The 15,889-nt window shown below is 36.8% G+C and overlaps 1 protein-coding gene across 8 annotated transcripts in view; it reads left to right on the top strand.

Annotated features, from left to right (window-relative positions):
• The window catches only part of RAP1GDS1 (Rap1 GTPase-GDP dissociation stimulator 1), a 173,473-nt gene extending 158,143 nt beyond the window's left edge, over positions 1–15,330 (top strand). For all 8 annotated transcript variants that reach the window (XM_055111644.2, XM_003829915.5, XM_003829916.5 and 5 more), the window contains 3 exons: positions 6,869–6,995; positions 9,558–9,686; positions 14,654–15,330. In XM_055111644.2, coding sequence (XP_054967619.1) covers positions 6,869–6,995; positions 9,558–9,686; positions 14,654–14,781 — 384 coding nt within the window. In that variant the 3' untranslated portion in view covers positions 14,782–15,330. The remainder of the gene's footprint in view (positions 1–6,868; positions 6,996–9,557; positions 9,687–14,653) is intronic.
• The last annotated feature ends 559 nt before the right edge of the window (positions 15,331–15,889 follow it).

Consider the following 15,889-nt stretch of genomic DNA (forward strand, 5'->3'; position numbering starts at 1 on the left):
AAATGTGACACACCACATAAACAGAATTAAAACAAAAATCACATGATCATCTCAATAGATGCAGAAAAAGCATTCCACAAAGTCCAGCATCTCTTTATAATTAAAACTCAGCAAAATTAACATACCAGCGACATACCTCAATATAATAAAAGCCGTCTATGACAAACTCATATCCAACATAATACTGAATGGGAAGAAGTTGAAAGCATTCCCTCTGAGAACTGGAACAAGATAAGGATGCCCACTCTCACCACTTCTGTTCAACAGGACTGGAAGTCCTAGCCAGAGCAATCAGACAGGAGAAAGAAATAAAGGTCATCCACATCAGTAAAGAGGAAGTTAAACTGTTGCTATTTGCTGATGATATGACTGTATACCTAGAAAACCCTAAAGACTCCTCCAAAAAGCTCCTAGAACTGATAAAAGAATTCAGCAAAGTTTCCAGATACAAAATTAATGTACACAAATTAGCTCTCCTATCACCAAGAGCAACTAAGCTGAGAATCCAATCAAGAACTCAACCCTTTTACAATAGCTGCATAAAATAAAATAAAATAAAATACTTAGGAGTATTCCTAACCATGGAGATGTAGTTTAACAAGGAAAACTACAAAACACTGCTAAAGAAAATCATAGATGACACAAATGAAAACACATCCAATGCTCACCGATGGGTAGAATCAATATTGTGAAAATGACCATACTGCCAAAAGCAATCTGCAAATTCAATGTAGTTCCCATTAAAATACCACCATCATTCTTCACAGAACTAGAAAAAACAATTCTAAAATTCATATGGAACCAAGAAAGAGCCTGCATAGCCAAGGCAAGACTAAACAAAACAAATCTGGAGGCATCACATTACCTGATTTCAAACTATACTATAAGGCCACAGTCATCAAAACAACATGGTAGTGGTACAAAAATAGGCACATAGACCAATTGAACAGAATAGAGAACCGAGTAATAAACCCAAATACTTACAGCCAACTGATCTTTGACAAAGCAAACAAAAACAAAATGGGGAAAGGGCACCGTATTCAACAAATGGTGCTGCGATTATTGGCATGGAAGAATAAAACCGTTGCCTCATTTCCGACTTAATACAAAAAAAAAAAATCAACTTGAGATGGATCAAGGACTTAAATCTAAGACCTGAAACTAAAAATTCTAGAAGATAATATCAGAAAAAGCTCCTTCTAGATGTTTGCTTAGGCAAGGATTTCATGATCAAGAACCCAAAGCAAATGCAATAAAAACAAAGGTCAATAGCTGGGACTTAATTAAACTAAAGAGCTTTTGCATGGCAAAAGGAACAGTCGGCAGAGTAAACAGACAACCCACAGAGTGGAAGAAAATCTTCACAATCTATACATCTGACAGAGGACTAATATCCAGAATCTACAATAAACTCAAACAAATTAGCAAGAAAAAAACTAATAATCCCATCAGAAAGTAGGCTAAGCACATGAATAGACAGTTCTCAAATGAAGATATACAAATGGCCAACTTATGAAAAAATGCTCAGCATCACTAATGATCAGGGAAATGCACATCAAAACCACAATGCCATAACACCTTACCCCTGCAAGAATGTCCATAATCAAATCAAAAAATAATAGATGTTGGCATGGATGCAGTGAATAGGGAACACTTCTACACTGCTGGTGGGAATGTAAACTAATACAACCACTATGGAAAACAGTGTGGAGATTCCTTGAAGAACTAAAAGTAGACTTACCATTTGATCCAGCAATCCCACTACTGGGTATCTGCCCAGTAGAAAAGAAGTCATTATACAAAAAATATACTTGCACACATGTTTATAGCAGCACAATTCACAATTGCAAAAATGTGGAACCAACCCAATGCCCATCAGTCAACGAGTGAATAAAGAAACTATGGGGCCAGGCATGGTGGCTCACACCTGTAATCCCAACACTATGGGAGGACGAGGCGGGCAGATCACGAAGTCAGGAGATCAAGACCATCCTGGCTAACATGGTGAAACCTCGTCTCTACTAAAAATACAAAAAATTAGCCAGGTATGGTGGCGGGCGCCTGTAGTCCCAGCTACGCTGGAGGCTTAGGCAGGAGGATGGCGTGAACCTGGGAGGTGGAGCTTGCATTGAGCCGAGATGGCACCACTGCACTCCAGCCTGGGTAACAGTGCGAGACTGTGTCTCAAAAACAAAACAAAAAAGAAACTATGATGTGTGTATATATATATATGATGGAATGCTACTCAGCCATAAAAAGGAATGAATTAATGGCATTCGCAGCAACCTGGATGAGATTGGAGACTATTATTCTAACTCAGGGGTGGAAACCCAAACATCATATGTCTTACTTATAAGTAGGAGCTAAGCTATCAGGATGCAAAGACATAAGAATGACACAACGGACTTTGGGGACTTAGGGGTAAAGGGTGGGAAGGGGGTGAGGGATAAAAGACTACAAATATGGTGCAGTGTATACTGCTCGGGTGATGGGTCCACCAAAATCTCACAAATCACCACTAAAGAACTTACTTATGTAACCAAACACCACCTGTTCCCCAATAACCTATGGAAATAATTTTTTTTAAATCACAAAAGAATTTCATAATGTTTTAAGAAAGCTACGAATTTGTGTTGGGCCACATTCAAAATCATCTTGGGCTGCAGGTTGGACATGCTTGGTTTAGAGTTTTGGCAAACCATAATTGTATTAACTAATTTACAGACATGATCCTGGCATCTGAATTTGGAACTCTCAGATAAATTCCTGTTACATGTAGTAGTAAGGCTCGTGGAAACCTTGATTAATCTAGTATCTTCAGTATCAACTAACAGAATTACATAACCAAACCATTCATGGACACAAAAATATGTCCACAGGAAGATACATCCCAGCTTCTTAGAAACATCTGAATTTAGGAGCCAGAACTACTTAAATGCTATAATATTTAATAAATTTAAAGATTTTGAGGCTTTTCTTTTTGAATTTTTTTCATAGATCCCCCTTTCCCTCATCTAACCTCCCACTTCTCGCCCATCCCTGAAAAGAAGAGTTCAAATACCCATCACCACGCAGGTTCTTTGAATGATGAGAACTGTGGCATGGTACCCTTTTAGGAAAAGGTGGATGGGGGTGTGTGTAGCAGAAAACAACTTGAAATTATATAGGATTGTAACTTTATAGTTACATATTACAACTTTAGGATTACAATTCAATACCTTTACATATCTTTCCTACAATTGAGAGTATACTGCTGCTAAGCAGCCAAGGAGCCCTGATTCTCACACTTTAATGAGCAGAACTATAAAGTGTGTTAATTGCATGAGTTCTATGTCAGAGCTGTTATTTTCTAACTTAACCAGTGTTACAGTAGACATGACTGCTTTTGAGCAGCAGTTCAAGTTTGTTTCATCAAATTATAATCCCAAGAAATCTTCTACAAAGAAAGAGTTGCATAGGTAGATTAGTTATGGAAATAGTAATTATTTTTTTCTTTGCCTTTGAGATTCACAGCACACATTAATACTAAAGAAACCTCTTTAATTTTATTTTGAATCCACTGATTCCCAAACTGTTTGACCATGGATCCTTTCTGCAGGTGGCATCTGTTATTACACTGGACGTACTTTGGAAAAATGCTGTTCTAGAATAAGTTTTTAAAATAATTAAACACCAGGTTCAAATGTATTACATTCCTGTAGATCCTTAGCCAGCTGTGTGAATCACAGCTCTCTCCTTATGTTGTTCTTAAACTTTGAAGATCATACCCCACCCTGAATTCCGTCTTGGAGTTCAACCCTTCAAAAGTTTGCACTGACTCACAAGGTTTCATGCTGCTTAGTCATCTCAGCACTTTGCAGTGTATTCCTGTGCTGATGCTCTTAGGTAAAGTCACACCTTTCTTTGAAAGAGCGCCCTAGTCTAGGACTGCTGACCAACTAGTGGATCTTCCAATTATAGACATCAAAAATGTAAAGAGAAATATAGGTTGCCTTTATACCAGGAATATAAAAACTCCCTGCTATCAAAGCCAGCACTTTTCTTTAACCTTTAAGAGTAGAGAATTCTTTATCAGTTACCAGGCTAAAAACTTGTTTAAACAAATGTATTTAGTCATTTGCTCATTCATCCAACAAACATTTATTTAAATCCCGTACTGAAAAGGCTTTGATGATACAATCTTGAAAAAGAAAATTTTTGTTAAGTGGCTCACCAACTCAATGGCTATACCAACCGGCAATCTTATAAAATTACCTCAAATCAAAGTCTATCTGAAAATATTCCGTTGTGATCAACATGATACAGTTTTCAACAGTCTTAACCTGGGTTGATTTCACTAATCAAGGGCAAATTGACTAAATGCTAAATAGATGAAATTGTTAGCATGGATAATTTGCCTTGGTTTTATATATACCAAAATTTAGCTTTCTATAAGAATAGAACTATGAAATAAAACATGTTTCAGACTGCATAAAGCATCTCCAGAATTTTTAAGAACAAAGACCCACTAATCAGCCAAACTGCCTAGGTTTTAGCCTTGGTTTTACCACTTATTTATTGTCTGAACTTGGGCAAATGACTTAATCTGAGCTTCATTTCCTCATCTATGTGAACAGGAGATGATATCTAGCTAATGAGATTTTCTGCAGGATAGAAATTTGCTAATATCTATAAGCTACTCAGTACAATGTCCAGCTTGTAGTTATTGCTCCATAAAGGGTTGCCGTCAATATTATTCTGTCACATGTGACGAATACAATGTTTTATCTATTTTTTAATCCCATATTCTATAAGGCAAAATGATTTCATAGAATAGCTATTCAATGAACATTTGTTGAAGTAGTTGGTGAGAGGGCAGAAATTTTTTTTTTTTAATCATACTTTTAAGTTCTAGGGTACATGTGCACAACGTGCAGATTTGTTACATAGGTATACATGTGCCGTGTTGGTGTGCTGCACCCATTAACTCGTCATTTACATTAGGTATTTCTCCTAATGCTATCCCTCCCCGCTCCCCCCACCCCACGACAGGCCCCAGTGTGTGATGTTCCCCGGAGGGCAGAAATTTTAAAAAGGACTCAGGTATCTGTTCCGGAAAAGTGAGATGAAAGTATACCTGGCCAAAGAGAGGACACTGTTCATTTCTGATGTACACATTTCCTTAGTTCATTCCCTACTCTTCCTTCTACTACACTGGTCTTTTAAGTGTGATTAGAAACATAGAGGACAAAATGACAGTTCAAGCATCTTCCCTAAATGATTGCATATGTATCTGTTCATCTCTTATGGTCTTCTTTACTCAAGCTCTTTTGTGATTTTTATAAAATTTTTTACTAAGAATTCTGTATCTGTTTCAAATAAACTGTTGCTGAGTAAACAGTAAATTGGGGAGGTTAGAAAAAGCTTTCTAAAACAGATTGATGGGGAAAAATGTATTAGATGCCAGAACACAGCTACCATAAAAACTTAGTTCTTGGACTCTATTTAGCATGTTTGATCACTAAACAAGTTTGGGCTCAAAGCAAAGATACTTTCTAAAAATAGTTTTCTCAAAAAATTTTTATGAAATGGAAGCATAAAGCAAACCCTTTAAAAATATTTTAGCAAATTTGGAAAATATTTCCAACTACAATTAATTTTGAAGCTGACTCAGGCTTTTTAAAATGTCCAGACCTTCAAATTATTAAAAATAGTGAAAATAGAGAAAATTATTTTTAAAATATTTTATTATTGAGACCTCCTACTAAATCAGATTTAGTTCAAGAGTTCTAAGACAACGGAGCCCTTGGTGGAATGAAGACCAAAATGGGTACTAGAAATAAAGGTGAACATTTTTTTTTTCATCTAACTTTTGCCAGATGGTCTTACGTGTTTTCTGTGTAATAACTTTGTAATAACAAAAACCTATGAGATATATACTTACATCATTCCAGTGACATGGAGATAGTACTGAGGTAAGAGAGGTTCAGTAATTTGCTCAGTCAGTGGGATTTATTGAATCCAGAGCTTGATGTCTCCTCTGCCATGGAGAGAAGACAGAGCTCTAAGCACCATGAGAAATGAGGGCAGATGGAGAATTTTAAGTTCTGCTCAGTCTTTTTGCATGTAATTCAGTTTTCATATTTGTAAGATTAAATCAAGGGGTAAAAAGTACTTAAAATTTTTTTATAAAAGCTTTACCTGGAACATCTGCAGAACAACTACCTGGCACTATCATGAAAATTTAAAAGCAACTTTTTTTTTTTAAGAGGCAGGTTCTCACTCTGTCACCCAGGCTGGAGTGCAGTGGTGTGATCATAGTTCACTGCAGCCTTGAGCTCCCTGGCTCAAGCAGTCTCCCACCTCAGCACCCTGAGTAGCTGGGACTGCAGATGTGTGCCACCATGACTGGCTAATTTTTTTATTTTTCATAGAGATGGGGTCTTGCTATGTTGCCAGGCTGGTCTCAAGTGATCCTCCTGTTTTGGCCTGTCAAAGCACTGGGATTACGTCCTGAGCCACCGTGCCCAGCTGAGAACTTTTTTAAATTCCAAGTTTTATTCTTGTTTGTCAATCCTAAGGTAGGTCAACATTTAAGGCAGTGGCATTTTTACTTCTTTGGCTTTGGTAGCTTCTAAGCCTTCTGTTTTTTAATATGAACTGCAGTGGTCTTTTCTACTTAGGCAATTTAAGTTGTCATCTTTTGATGAATGTATTTAAAGCTAAAAGCTTTTTCCTTTTCTTCTGTGGAGAAAAAAACTATGATTAAATCAAATGATTCATACAGGACACTGTCGCAAAACCACTCAACAATGAGTTGACTGATTTTAATGCATGTTCCTTATGTTTAAAATTAAAGTTTATAATTCTCTGATATTATTTATTGTAGGATGTAATTAAAACCATTGTGCAGAGTGGTGGCATCAAGCATCTAGTTACCATGGCAACTAGTGAACATGTAATAATGCAGAATGAAGCCCTTGTTGCTTTGGCATTAATAGCAGCTTTAGAATTGGGTAAGTACCCCAGTGACAAACTTATTTTCTTCTATTTTTGTCTTGGATGAAAGGAAGTATAGAAGTGGAGTTGAAGTCAGACAGAACCTTGACTGGAAGCATTTTGCTAGTGTCTGTACCGTTCTCTGAATCTATGGAAAATCATTCTATATATATTGTTACAGCTGTCCCCTTTGGCTGTGTTTTTGGTAACATTTTTAGGGCAATGCATTAAGGTAAGTTTAACTTTTAAATAACGTCTCAAGTTACAGCCACTTAGAGAATAGAGAAAACATTTTCAGCAGGCTTCACAGAGAAACCAAACAATATTTAGAATATGACAGCATATGAAGAGTCTGCTACTCTCCCAGTGACCCATACTTTCTCTTCCATCTCTGCTGGTTCTCTCTACTACTGATTCTTTCTTGCTGTTCTCCTTCTCCATCACCGTGACTTCTATTGCCTTACTCTAATGTCTTGTCTTCTGTGTTACCCTTCTGTGTATTTTGCATTCAGAACTCCCCCAAAGCAGAGACTAAATAATTTCATTAGTTTCAGTTTAACATAGCTTTTTTTTTTTTTTGAAACAGTCTTGCTTTGTCACCCAGGAGGCTGGAGTGCAGTGGCGCAATCTCAGCTCACTGCAACGTCCGCGTCCTGGGTTCAAGCAATTCTCGTGCCTCAGCCTCCTGAGTAGCTGGGATTACTGGTGCATGCCACTGTGCCTGACTAATTTTTGTATGTTTTGTAGAGACAGGGTTTCACCATGTTGGTCAGGCTGGTCTTGAACTCCTGACCTCAGGTGATCCACCCACCTCAGCCCTCCCAAAGTGCTGGGATTACAGGTGTGATCCACCATGCCCGGCCCTAATATAGCATTTCTGATGGGCAGAATTCATCACGAGAAGCTAATCCATAGGCATCTAGTTTATGAATAGCATAAGCTGGATGGCTTAGGAGCCAACCCAAGACAGTCAGCCAGGGATGGTGTAATAGAGTCACGTGGCCTGTGGTTAAGGCCTAAGGCTGCTTTACACAAAAGAGGACTTTACACTTAGTAGGGATGTCCTATCCAATTCAAAGCCATTTGGGTAAATACTGTTAACTGATAGCCTCTTAATTCCCACTGACAACTTATATCCATAATTCTCACACTGGGGCGAATGGACCCTCCAACCCCAATTCCAGGAAGAGGAAACACTCATGTGAGTATTTTTTTATGTGCATAGTTTGTAATGATCAAGTCAAGGTGTATAGGATATCTGTCTCCTTGAATGGTCTATTGTTGACTGGAAGCCTTACCAATAACAGTCAGTGAACATATATTTTGTATATGAATTATATACTATATTCTTATAATAAAGCCAGAGAAAAGAAAATGTTAAGAAAATTGTAGGGAAGAGAAAATATATTTACTATTTATTAAGTAGAAGTGGATTATCAAGAAGGTCTTGAATCCTTGTCTTCACACTGAGTAGGCTGAGGAAGGCGAAGAACAGAAGGGGCTTAGGCTTGCTCTCTCAGGGATGGCAGAAGAGAAGAAAATCCAGATATAAGTGGACCCACACAGTTCAAACTTATATTGTTCAAGGGTCAACTGTATATTCTTTGGTGAAATGCTGATTTTTGTCTTTTAACCATTTTTTTTTTGACTGTTGAGTTTTGAGAGTTCTTTATATATTCTAAAAATTTTATAGTTCTATATTTTACATTTAAGTCTGTAATCCATTTTGAGTTAATATCGGTATAAGGTACGAGGTTTAGGTTAGGGTTCATTTTCTTTGTCCCATGGATGTCTAATTGTACTAGCACCTTTTGTTGAAAAGCTGTCTTTCCTCCACTGAACTGATTTTGTACCATTGTCAAAAGTCAGTTGAGCATATATGTGTGAGTCTATTTCTGGGTCTTCCATTCAGTGCCTTTGACATAAGTGCCTATGTTGCCACCAGTAATATGCTATCTTGATTACTGTAGCTATAGAGTAAGCCTTAATACTGGATGGAGGAATTCCTCACACTTTATTCTTCTTTATCAAGATGGTTTTAGCTATTTTAGGGCCTGTGGCTTTCCATATAAGTTTTAGTATAAGCTTGTCTATTTTCTACAGAAAATCTTGCTAGGATTTTGATTGAAATTCCATTGAGTCCTTATCTTTTATTTGTGGAGGAAATTATGTGATTTATAGGATTTGCTCCAAAATAATTTGAGATGGATGAGAGCAGGTGAATGAGAGAGATTGGCCATAATTCTTTAAGGTGATAAGTGCATAAGGTATATTATTATACCATCTTTTCTGATTTTGCATATGTTTAACATTTTCCATAATAAAAAGTTTAATTGTCTCATATTAAAAGAAATGTGTTAGTATTAAATAGTAAGCTTAAACACCTGAAGTGTCTACTAAAATCTAATTCTATTTACTCTTTTCACGTGGTCTGAATTTAATATTATTTTTCTAGGTCATTATTATTTATCAGTTCCATTTAGAAGGTTTCGTATGGTCAATTTCTTCAAAATGAAGCAGTGTTTATCCTGAGGATACTGGGTTCGTACACAGTAGATATACTTTGTTTTATTTTGTAGGCACTGCTGAGAAAGATCTAGAAAGTGCTAAACTTGTACAGATTTTACATAGACTGCTAGCAGATGAGAGAAGTGCTCCTGAAATCAAATATAATTCCATGGTCCTGATATGTGCTCTTATGGGATCTGGTAAGTATTCTTCTATCATTTGATGTCCATAAACATATGGTTCACATTAAATATTAAATGTAGAGTAATAGTAAATGATGGCTTTGGGTTTTAAAGCCATTAGAAATTAGTTTATGGAGGTTATAACTTTTTTCCCCTGTTACTGTAAACACTCATTTCTTCATGGTGATAACATTGAAAATCTTCTCTTCTAGCTGTCTTGAAATATACACTACATTGGTATTTTCTAGCCATCCAACTGTATAATAGATAGAATTACTTTTCACTGAAGACATTCCCAAAAGATTCTCACTACAATAGAAAGTATCATATAGCAAATCTAGACAACATTCAGTATTGCAAAATCAGTAAGTCTCATGAACCCTAAAATGTTATTTTATAGCAGGCACAGGTTCTGATTTTGTATGCCATAATATTAACTAAGGAATTTGTTTAGGAGGCCAGGCACGGTGGCTCATGCCTGTACTCCCAGCACTTTGGGAGGCTGAGGTGGTGGATCAGTTGAGGCCAGGAGTTCAAGACCAGCCTGGCGAACATGGTGAAACCCTATCTCTACTAAAAACACAAAAATTAGCCGGGAGTGATGGCACACGCCTGTAGTCCCAGCTACTCAGAAGGCTGAGGCAAGACAATCGCTTGAACCTGGAAGGCAGAGGTTGTAGCTGAGAGATTGTGCCACTGTACTTCCAGACTAGGCAACAAAACAAGACTCTGTCTCAAAAAAAAAAAAAAAAAAATTTTTTTTCAACAAATCATTGGTATATCTTCTATGGACATTGGCATATCTTGGTATATGTTCTATGGACACCTGAAAAGAGTGTGTATTATGCAGTTATTGGGTACTGTTGTATAAATGTGAATTTGATTCTGTTGGTACTAGTGTCAAGTTTCCTTTATTCTTGCTGGTTTTGCAGTTAATTGTTCTGTCAATTGTCGAGAGGAAGGGTGTTGAAGTCTCCCACCATAACTGTAGATTTACCTATTTCTCCTTTCAGTTCTGTCAGTTTTTGCTTAACATAATTTTCAGCTCTGTTGTTAAGTACCTACACCTTTAGGATTGCTGTGCTTTCTTGAGGGATTGACCCTTTTATCATTATATAATGTACCTCTCTCTGGTATTTTTCTTTGCTCTCGTCAACTTTATCTGACTTTAACATAGCTACTTCTGCTTGTTTTTTTATTATTACTATTTTATTTTCTTTCATGTGCCACTACAAGAAGCCATCCTACTTTCTTTTGAATAACATTCACATGATCTTTTCTCACTCTTTTAGTTTCAATCTGCTGTATTTGAAGTGAGTTTCCTGTATACAGCGCAAAGTTGTCATTTTCTAATCTATCTACCAGTCCCTTTTGTGTATTTAGACCATTTACATTTAATGGATGACTGATATGGCTTAAGTCTGCAATCTTATTTCTGTTTTCTCTTTGTCACACTTCTTCTTTATTTCTGACTTCCTATGGGTTAAACATTTTTTAATCATTTACATTTATTCATATATATATATATATATATATATATATATATAATTTTTTTTTTTGAGACAGAGTCTTGCTCTGTCACCCAGGCTGGAGTGCAGTGGCGTGATTTTGGCACACTGCAACTTCTTCCTCCGGGGTTCAAGTGATTCTCATGCCTCAGCCTCCCGAGTAGCTGGGATTACAGATGCCTGCCACATCACACCTGGCTAATTTTTGTATTTTTAGTACAGGCGGGGTTTCACTATGTTGCCCAGGCTGGTATTGAACTCCTGACCACCCGTCAGGGTGATCCACCCGCCTTGGCCTCCCAAAGTGCTGGGATTGCAGGTGTGAGCCACCACGCCCAGCCTCTCACGTATATCATTCTTAAATATTTCTTCTACATATATTTAGAATCACATTAGACAGTGTTACAACTTTTCTTTCAACCACCAAACATATTTCAGAAAACTCTTTGAAAGAGAAGGGAAGTCTATCATATTTACGCACATTTTTAGATTTCTTATTTTTGTTATAATCATTCCCTTTCTGTTGAGAGAACTTCCTTTAGCCATACTGCTAGCAACAGATTTTTAGCCAAAAAAAAATTTTTTTCATTCAAAATGAAAGGGAAATGACATTGTCAAATGACAGAAAATGGGTATAGGATTCTGGGTTCACAGTTCTTTTCTTTCTTTACTTGAAAACTATTGTGCCACTTTTTTCTAGCCTCCCTGGTTTCTGATGAGAAATCCATTGTGTTCTTATGTGTTTTATTCCCCTGTAAGGTGTCATTTTTGTCTCTCAAGACTTCTTTGCGTTTAGTATTCAGAAGTTTAACTATGATGTGTCTTGGCATGGATTTCTTTGGGTTTATCCTGTTTGAGTTTGCTCAGCTTCTTGAATTGATAGGTTTATGTCTTTTGCTAAATTTGAGAAGTTTTGACTGTTACTTCTTCAGGTACTTTTCAGCCCCATTCTATCCACTCTTTCCAGACCTTTGATGACACTAATGTGAGATCTGTAATTATAGTCTTGTAGGTCCCTGAGGTTTTGTTCTTTTTTACCCACAGATTATTTTCTTTCTGTTGTACAGACTGAGTAATTTCTATTGTTTTATCTTGGAAGTTCTCTGATTATTTCCCTTGTCCCCTCTATTCTGATGTTGAACCTGTTTTTATTTCAGTTATATATTTTAGTTAAAAATTTCCATTTGCTTCTTCTTTATATCTTTTATTTCCTTGCAGAGACTTTGAGTCTCTTCTATTTGTTTAGGCATTTTTAGAATTGTGGTAAAACATACAAAACATAAAATTTACTGTTTTAACCATTTTTAAGTATACAGTTTAATGGCATTAAGCACATTCACATTGCTGTGCAATCATCACCAGCATCCATCTCCAGAACCACCTTCATTTTCCCAAACTGAAACTCTGTACTCATTAACCAATAACTCCCCATTTACCCCTCCCCACAGCCTCTGGCAATCACCATTTATTTTGTGTCTCCATCATCTGACAACTCTAGGCACCACATATATGTGGAATAAGAAACTCCTGTCCTTTTTTGTCTAGCTTATTTTACTTAGGTCTTTAAGGCTTATCTGCATTGTAGGCGTGTCAGAATTTCATTTCCTTTTAAAGCTGAATAATTTTCCATCATATGTATATATCACATTTTGTTTATCCATTCATCAATCCGTGGACATTTGGGCCATTTCCACCTTTTGGCTTTTGTGAATAATGCTGCTGTGAACATTGGTATGCAAATATCTCTGAGCCTCTGCTTTTAATTATTTTTGATATATACTCAGAAGTGGAATTACTAGATCATATGGTCATTCAATGTTTAATTTTTTTATTAAATACTGTTTTTACTAATTAAATACTGTCATACTCTTTTTCACAGTGGCTGGACCATTGTACATTTCTACCAGCAGTACACATGGATTATCATTTCTCAACATCCTCACCAATATTTGCTGTGTTTTAGTAATGGCCAAACTAATGAGCGTGAGGTGGCATCTTACTGTGGTTTTTATTTGCGTTTCCCTAATGATTACTGATGGGAATCTTTTTATGTGTTTGTGGGCCATTCTTCTTTGGAGAAATGTCTATTCAAGTCTTTGCCCATTTTTAGAATTGAAGGGTTTTGTTGTTGTTGTTGTTGTTGTTGTTGAATTGTAAGATTTTTGTTTTTTTTGAGACGGAGTTTCGCGCTTGTTGCCCAGGCTGCAGTGCAATGGTGCGATCTCGGCTCACCGTAACCTCCATCTCCCAGGTTCAAGCGATTCTCCTGCCTCAGCCTCCTGAGTAGCTGGGATTACAGGCATGCACCACCACGCCCAGCTAATTTTGTATTTTTAGTAGAGATGGGGTTTCTCCATGTTGGTCAGGCTGGTCTCAAACTCCCAACCTCAGGTGATCCACCCACCTTGGCCTCCCAAAGTGCTGGGATAACAGGCGTGAGCCACCACGCCTGGCCCAAGTTGTAGGATTTTGTACCAGTACCCCACTATCTTGATTATTGTAGCTTTGTAGTGAGTTTTGATATCAGTTAGTATGAGAACTCCAGCTTTGTTCATTTTCAAGATTGTTTTGGAGATTTAGGGTCCCTTGAGATTCCATATGAATTTTAGGATGGATTTTTCTATTACTACTAAAAACACTGGTTCATTGGTTTATGTCAGTCATATCAAAATAAACACATCAGTTTCAGTAGTACTGATTACATTAAGCTTATTAGACTTCACTCATCCCATATAACAGTTCTCAGAGTCCTAACAGGAATCCTATATTTTCTTGTAATTGAAGTTAAATAGAGAAAGCAAGTCAGAAAGAAGAGGACAAAAAATCTAAAAGGGAGTCCAGTGTCACAGAAATTTGTTGAAGGATATGAAGTATAAACTTTTCTTTTGCCACAAAATTAATTTGAAACATATCCTAAGCTTTTTGGTAAGTCATTGGACTTCGTATTTGAACTGGTGATAGGGTTGTATGTAACCAAACCTTGAGATCGTACAGTGAGCTGTGTTTAATTATAACTCATTATTGTAATTAATCTTACACTGTAGAACTTGACGTCTCGTTTTTCTTTTTAAAAATTGGGCAAGTAGCTGTGCAGCAAGTAGCTGTGCAGTGGCTCATGACTGTCATCCCAGCTACTTGGGAGACTGAGCAGGATGAATCCCTTGGGGCTAGGAGTTTGAGGCTGCAGTAAGCTGTGACCATGCCACTGTACTCAAACCTGGGCAGCAGAGCAAGTCCCCATCTTTAAAATTTTTTCCTTTAATTTAAAAAAAAGTAAAGTTTTTATGATTTTTTTAAATTATAATACATTTCTAAGAAAGACATTGCTAGGCTACTGCTATGTCTTTTTCCAGAATTGTTTCTAGTTTTATAGCTTAGTCTTGTCAAAATAAACATTTTGGTATATGTTTTGGATAGACTGTATAATAATATTAGAACAACCTAACAGAATCATATCTGTATTTTTTTGTCTTCCAGAATGTCTACACAAGGAAGTACAGGATTTGGCTTTTCTAGATGTCGTATCCAAACTTCGCAGTCATGAGAACAAAAGTGTTGCCCAGCAGGCCTCTCTCACAGAGCAGAGACTTACTGTGGAAAGCTGAGAACTGCCCAATACATGGCATCATCCCATCTCTAATTTCCCCTCTGTCCTCCATCCAGCGGCTTCTTCCGCTTCATTCTCTACCATACCACTTGTGCATGCATGTGATGTTCTAATACCAATTGAAGAACCGCTGTAGGTACCTCCCTAATAAGATTTCTAAACCTATAGTTAGTGTGATCATGACTTTGTCAAAGGCAAGTCTCCACCCATAACCGTTCTCTTGTATTCCTGTTGCTTGAGCTACATTAAGTAGAATGTGCATGTTGTAGTCCTATGATGACGTAAACTTGGTACTACATAATGACTTGCTCCACACATGCAGTAAACTACATAATGATGTACTGGTAAACTAGAAACAAAGAATGCAGCAGGATCTGTCTAGCTTATTAAAGATGAAACTGAATTGGAAAAATAGCTCCATTTTTTGGTGCTTGGGAAGCACAGTGACCAAAAAAGTTGTATGGCTGCTTATTCATTAGTCTTTCCTACTAATGTCAAACCCATGGTACCTAGAGTTAAATAAAATTCCAATGCTCTTACTCTTTAACCTCTGGTTTCTCCTTTTTCCTTTTTAGACTATTGAAACTGCCACAAACTTGGCAAGACTTTCTGAGGTTTCTGATTCCATATTTAATTGACTATTATCAATAGCCTGATATTGAAAAACATTTGTAGTTTTCAGTGTGAAACTAAGGGGTTGAAGAATCACTATTACAATCCCTATTACAGAGCATTTCGGGTTTTGCCTGTATTTTAGATTCTGATACATATGCTGTTTCACTCAGGAACTACTTCTACCAGTTAATCAGCATTATCCAGCACTTGTCTTTAAAATTCATTTGGCGCTTGTTTGTTTTCAACTGAGGAAATTGAGTATAGTTCATTGAAGAATGGAATTTTTTTCTTTTCTTTTTTTTTTTTTTTTTTTGCTGTTTTTCATCATTCAGCTAGAAAGTGAGAAGTTTTATCTTCCATAGTCCTTTTAAATCTTATGTTAGAACTAGCAGGACATAGGTGGAAAGATGAAGAAATAAGCTTGTCTAGACTAAAGAAAGGAAAGCAGGTTATAAAAGCCATAGTAGCCAGTCCAGTTCATTCTGCAGATG

The sequence above is a fragment of the Pan paniscus genome, chromosome 3, assembly GCF_029289425.2.
Source record: "Pan paniscus chromosome 3, NHGRI_mPanPan1-v2.0_pri, whole genome shotgun sequence".
Classification (NCBI taxonomy): domain Eukaryota; kingdom Metazoa; phylum Chordata; class Mammalia; order Primates; family Hominidae; genus Pan; species Pan paniscus.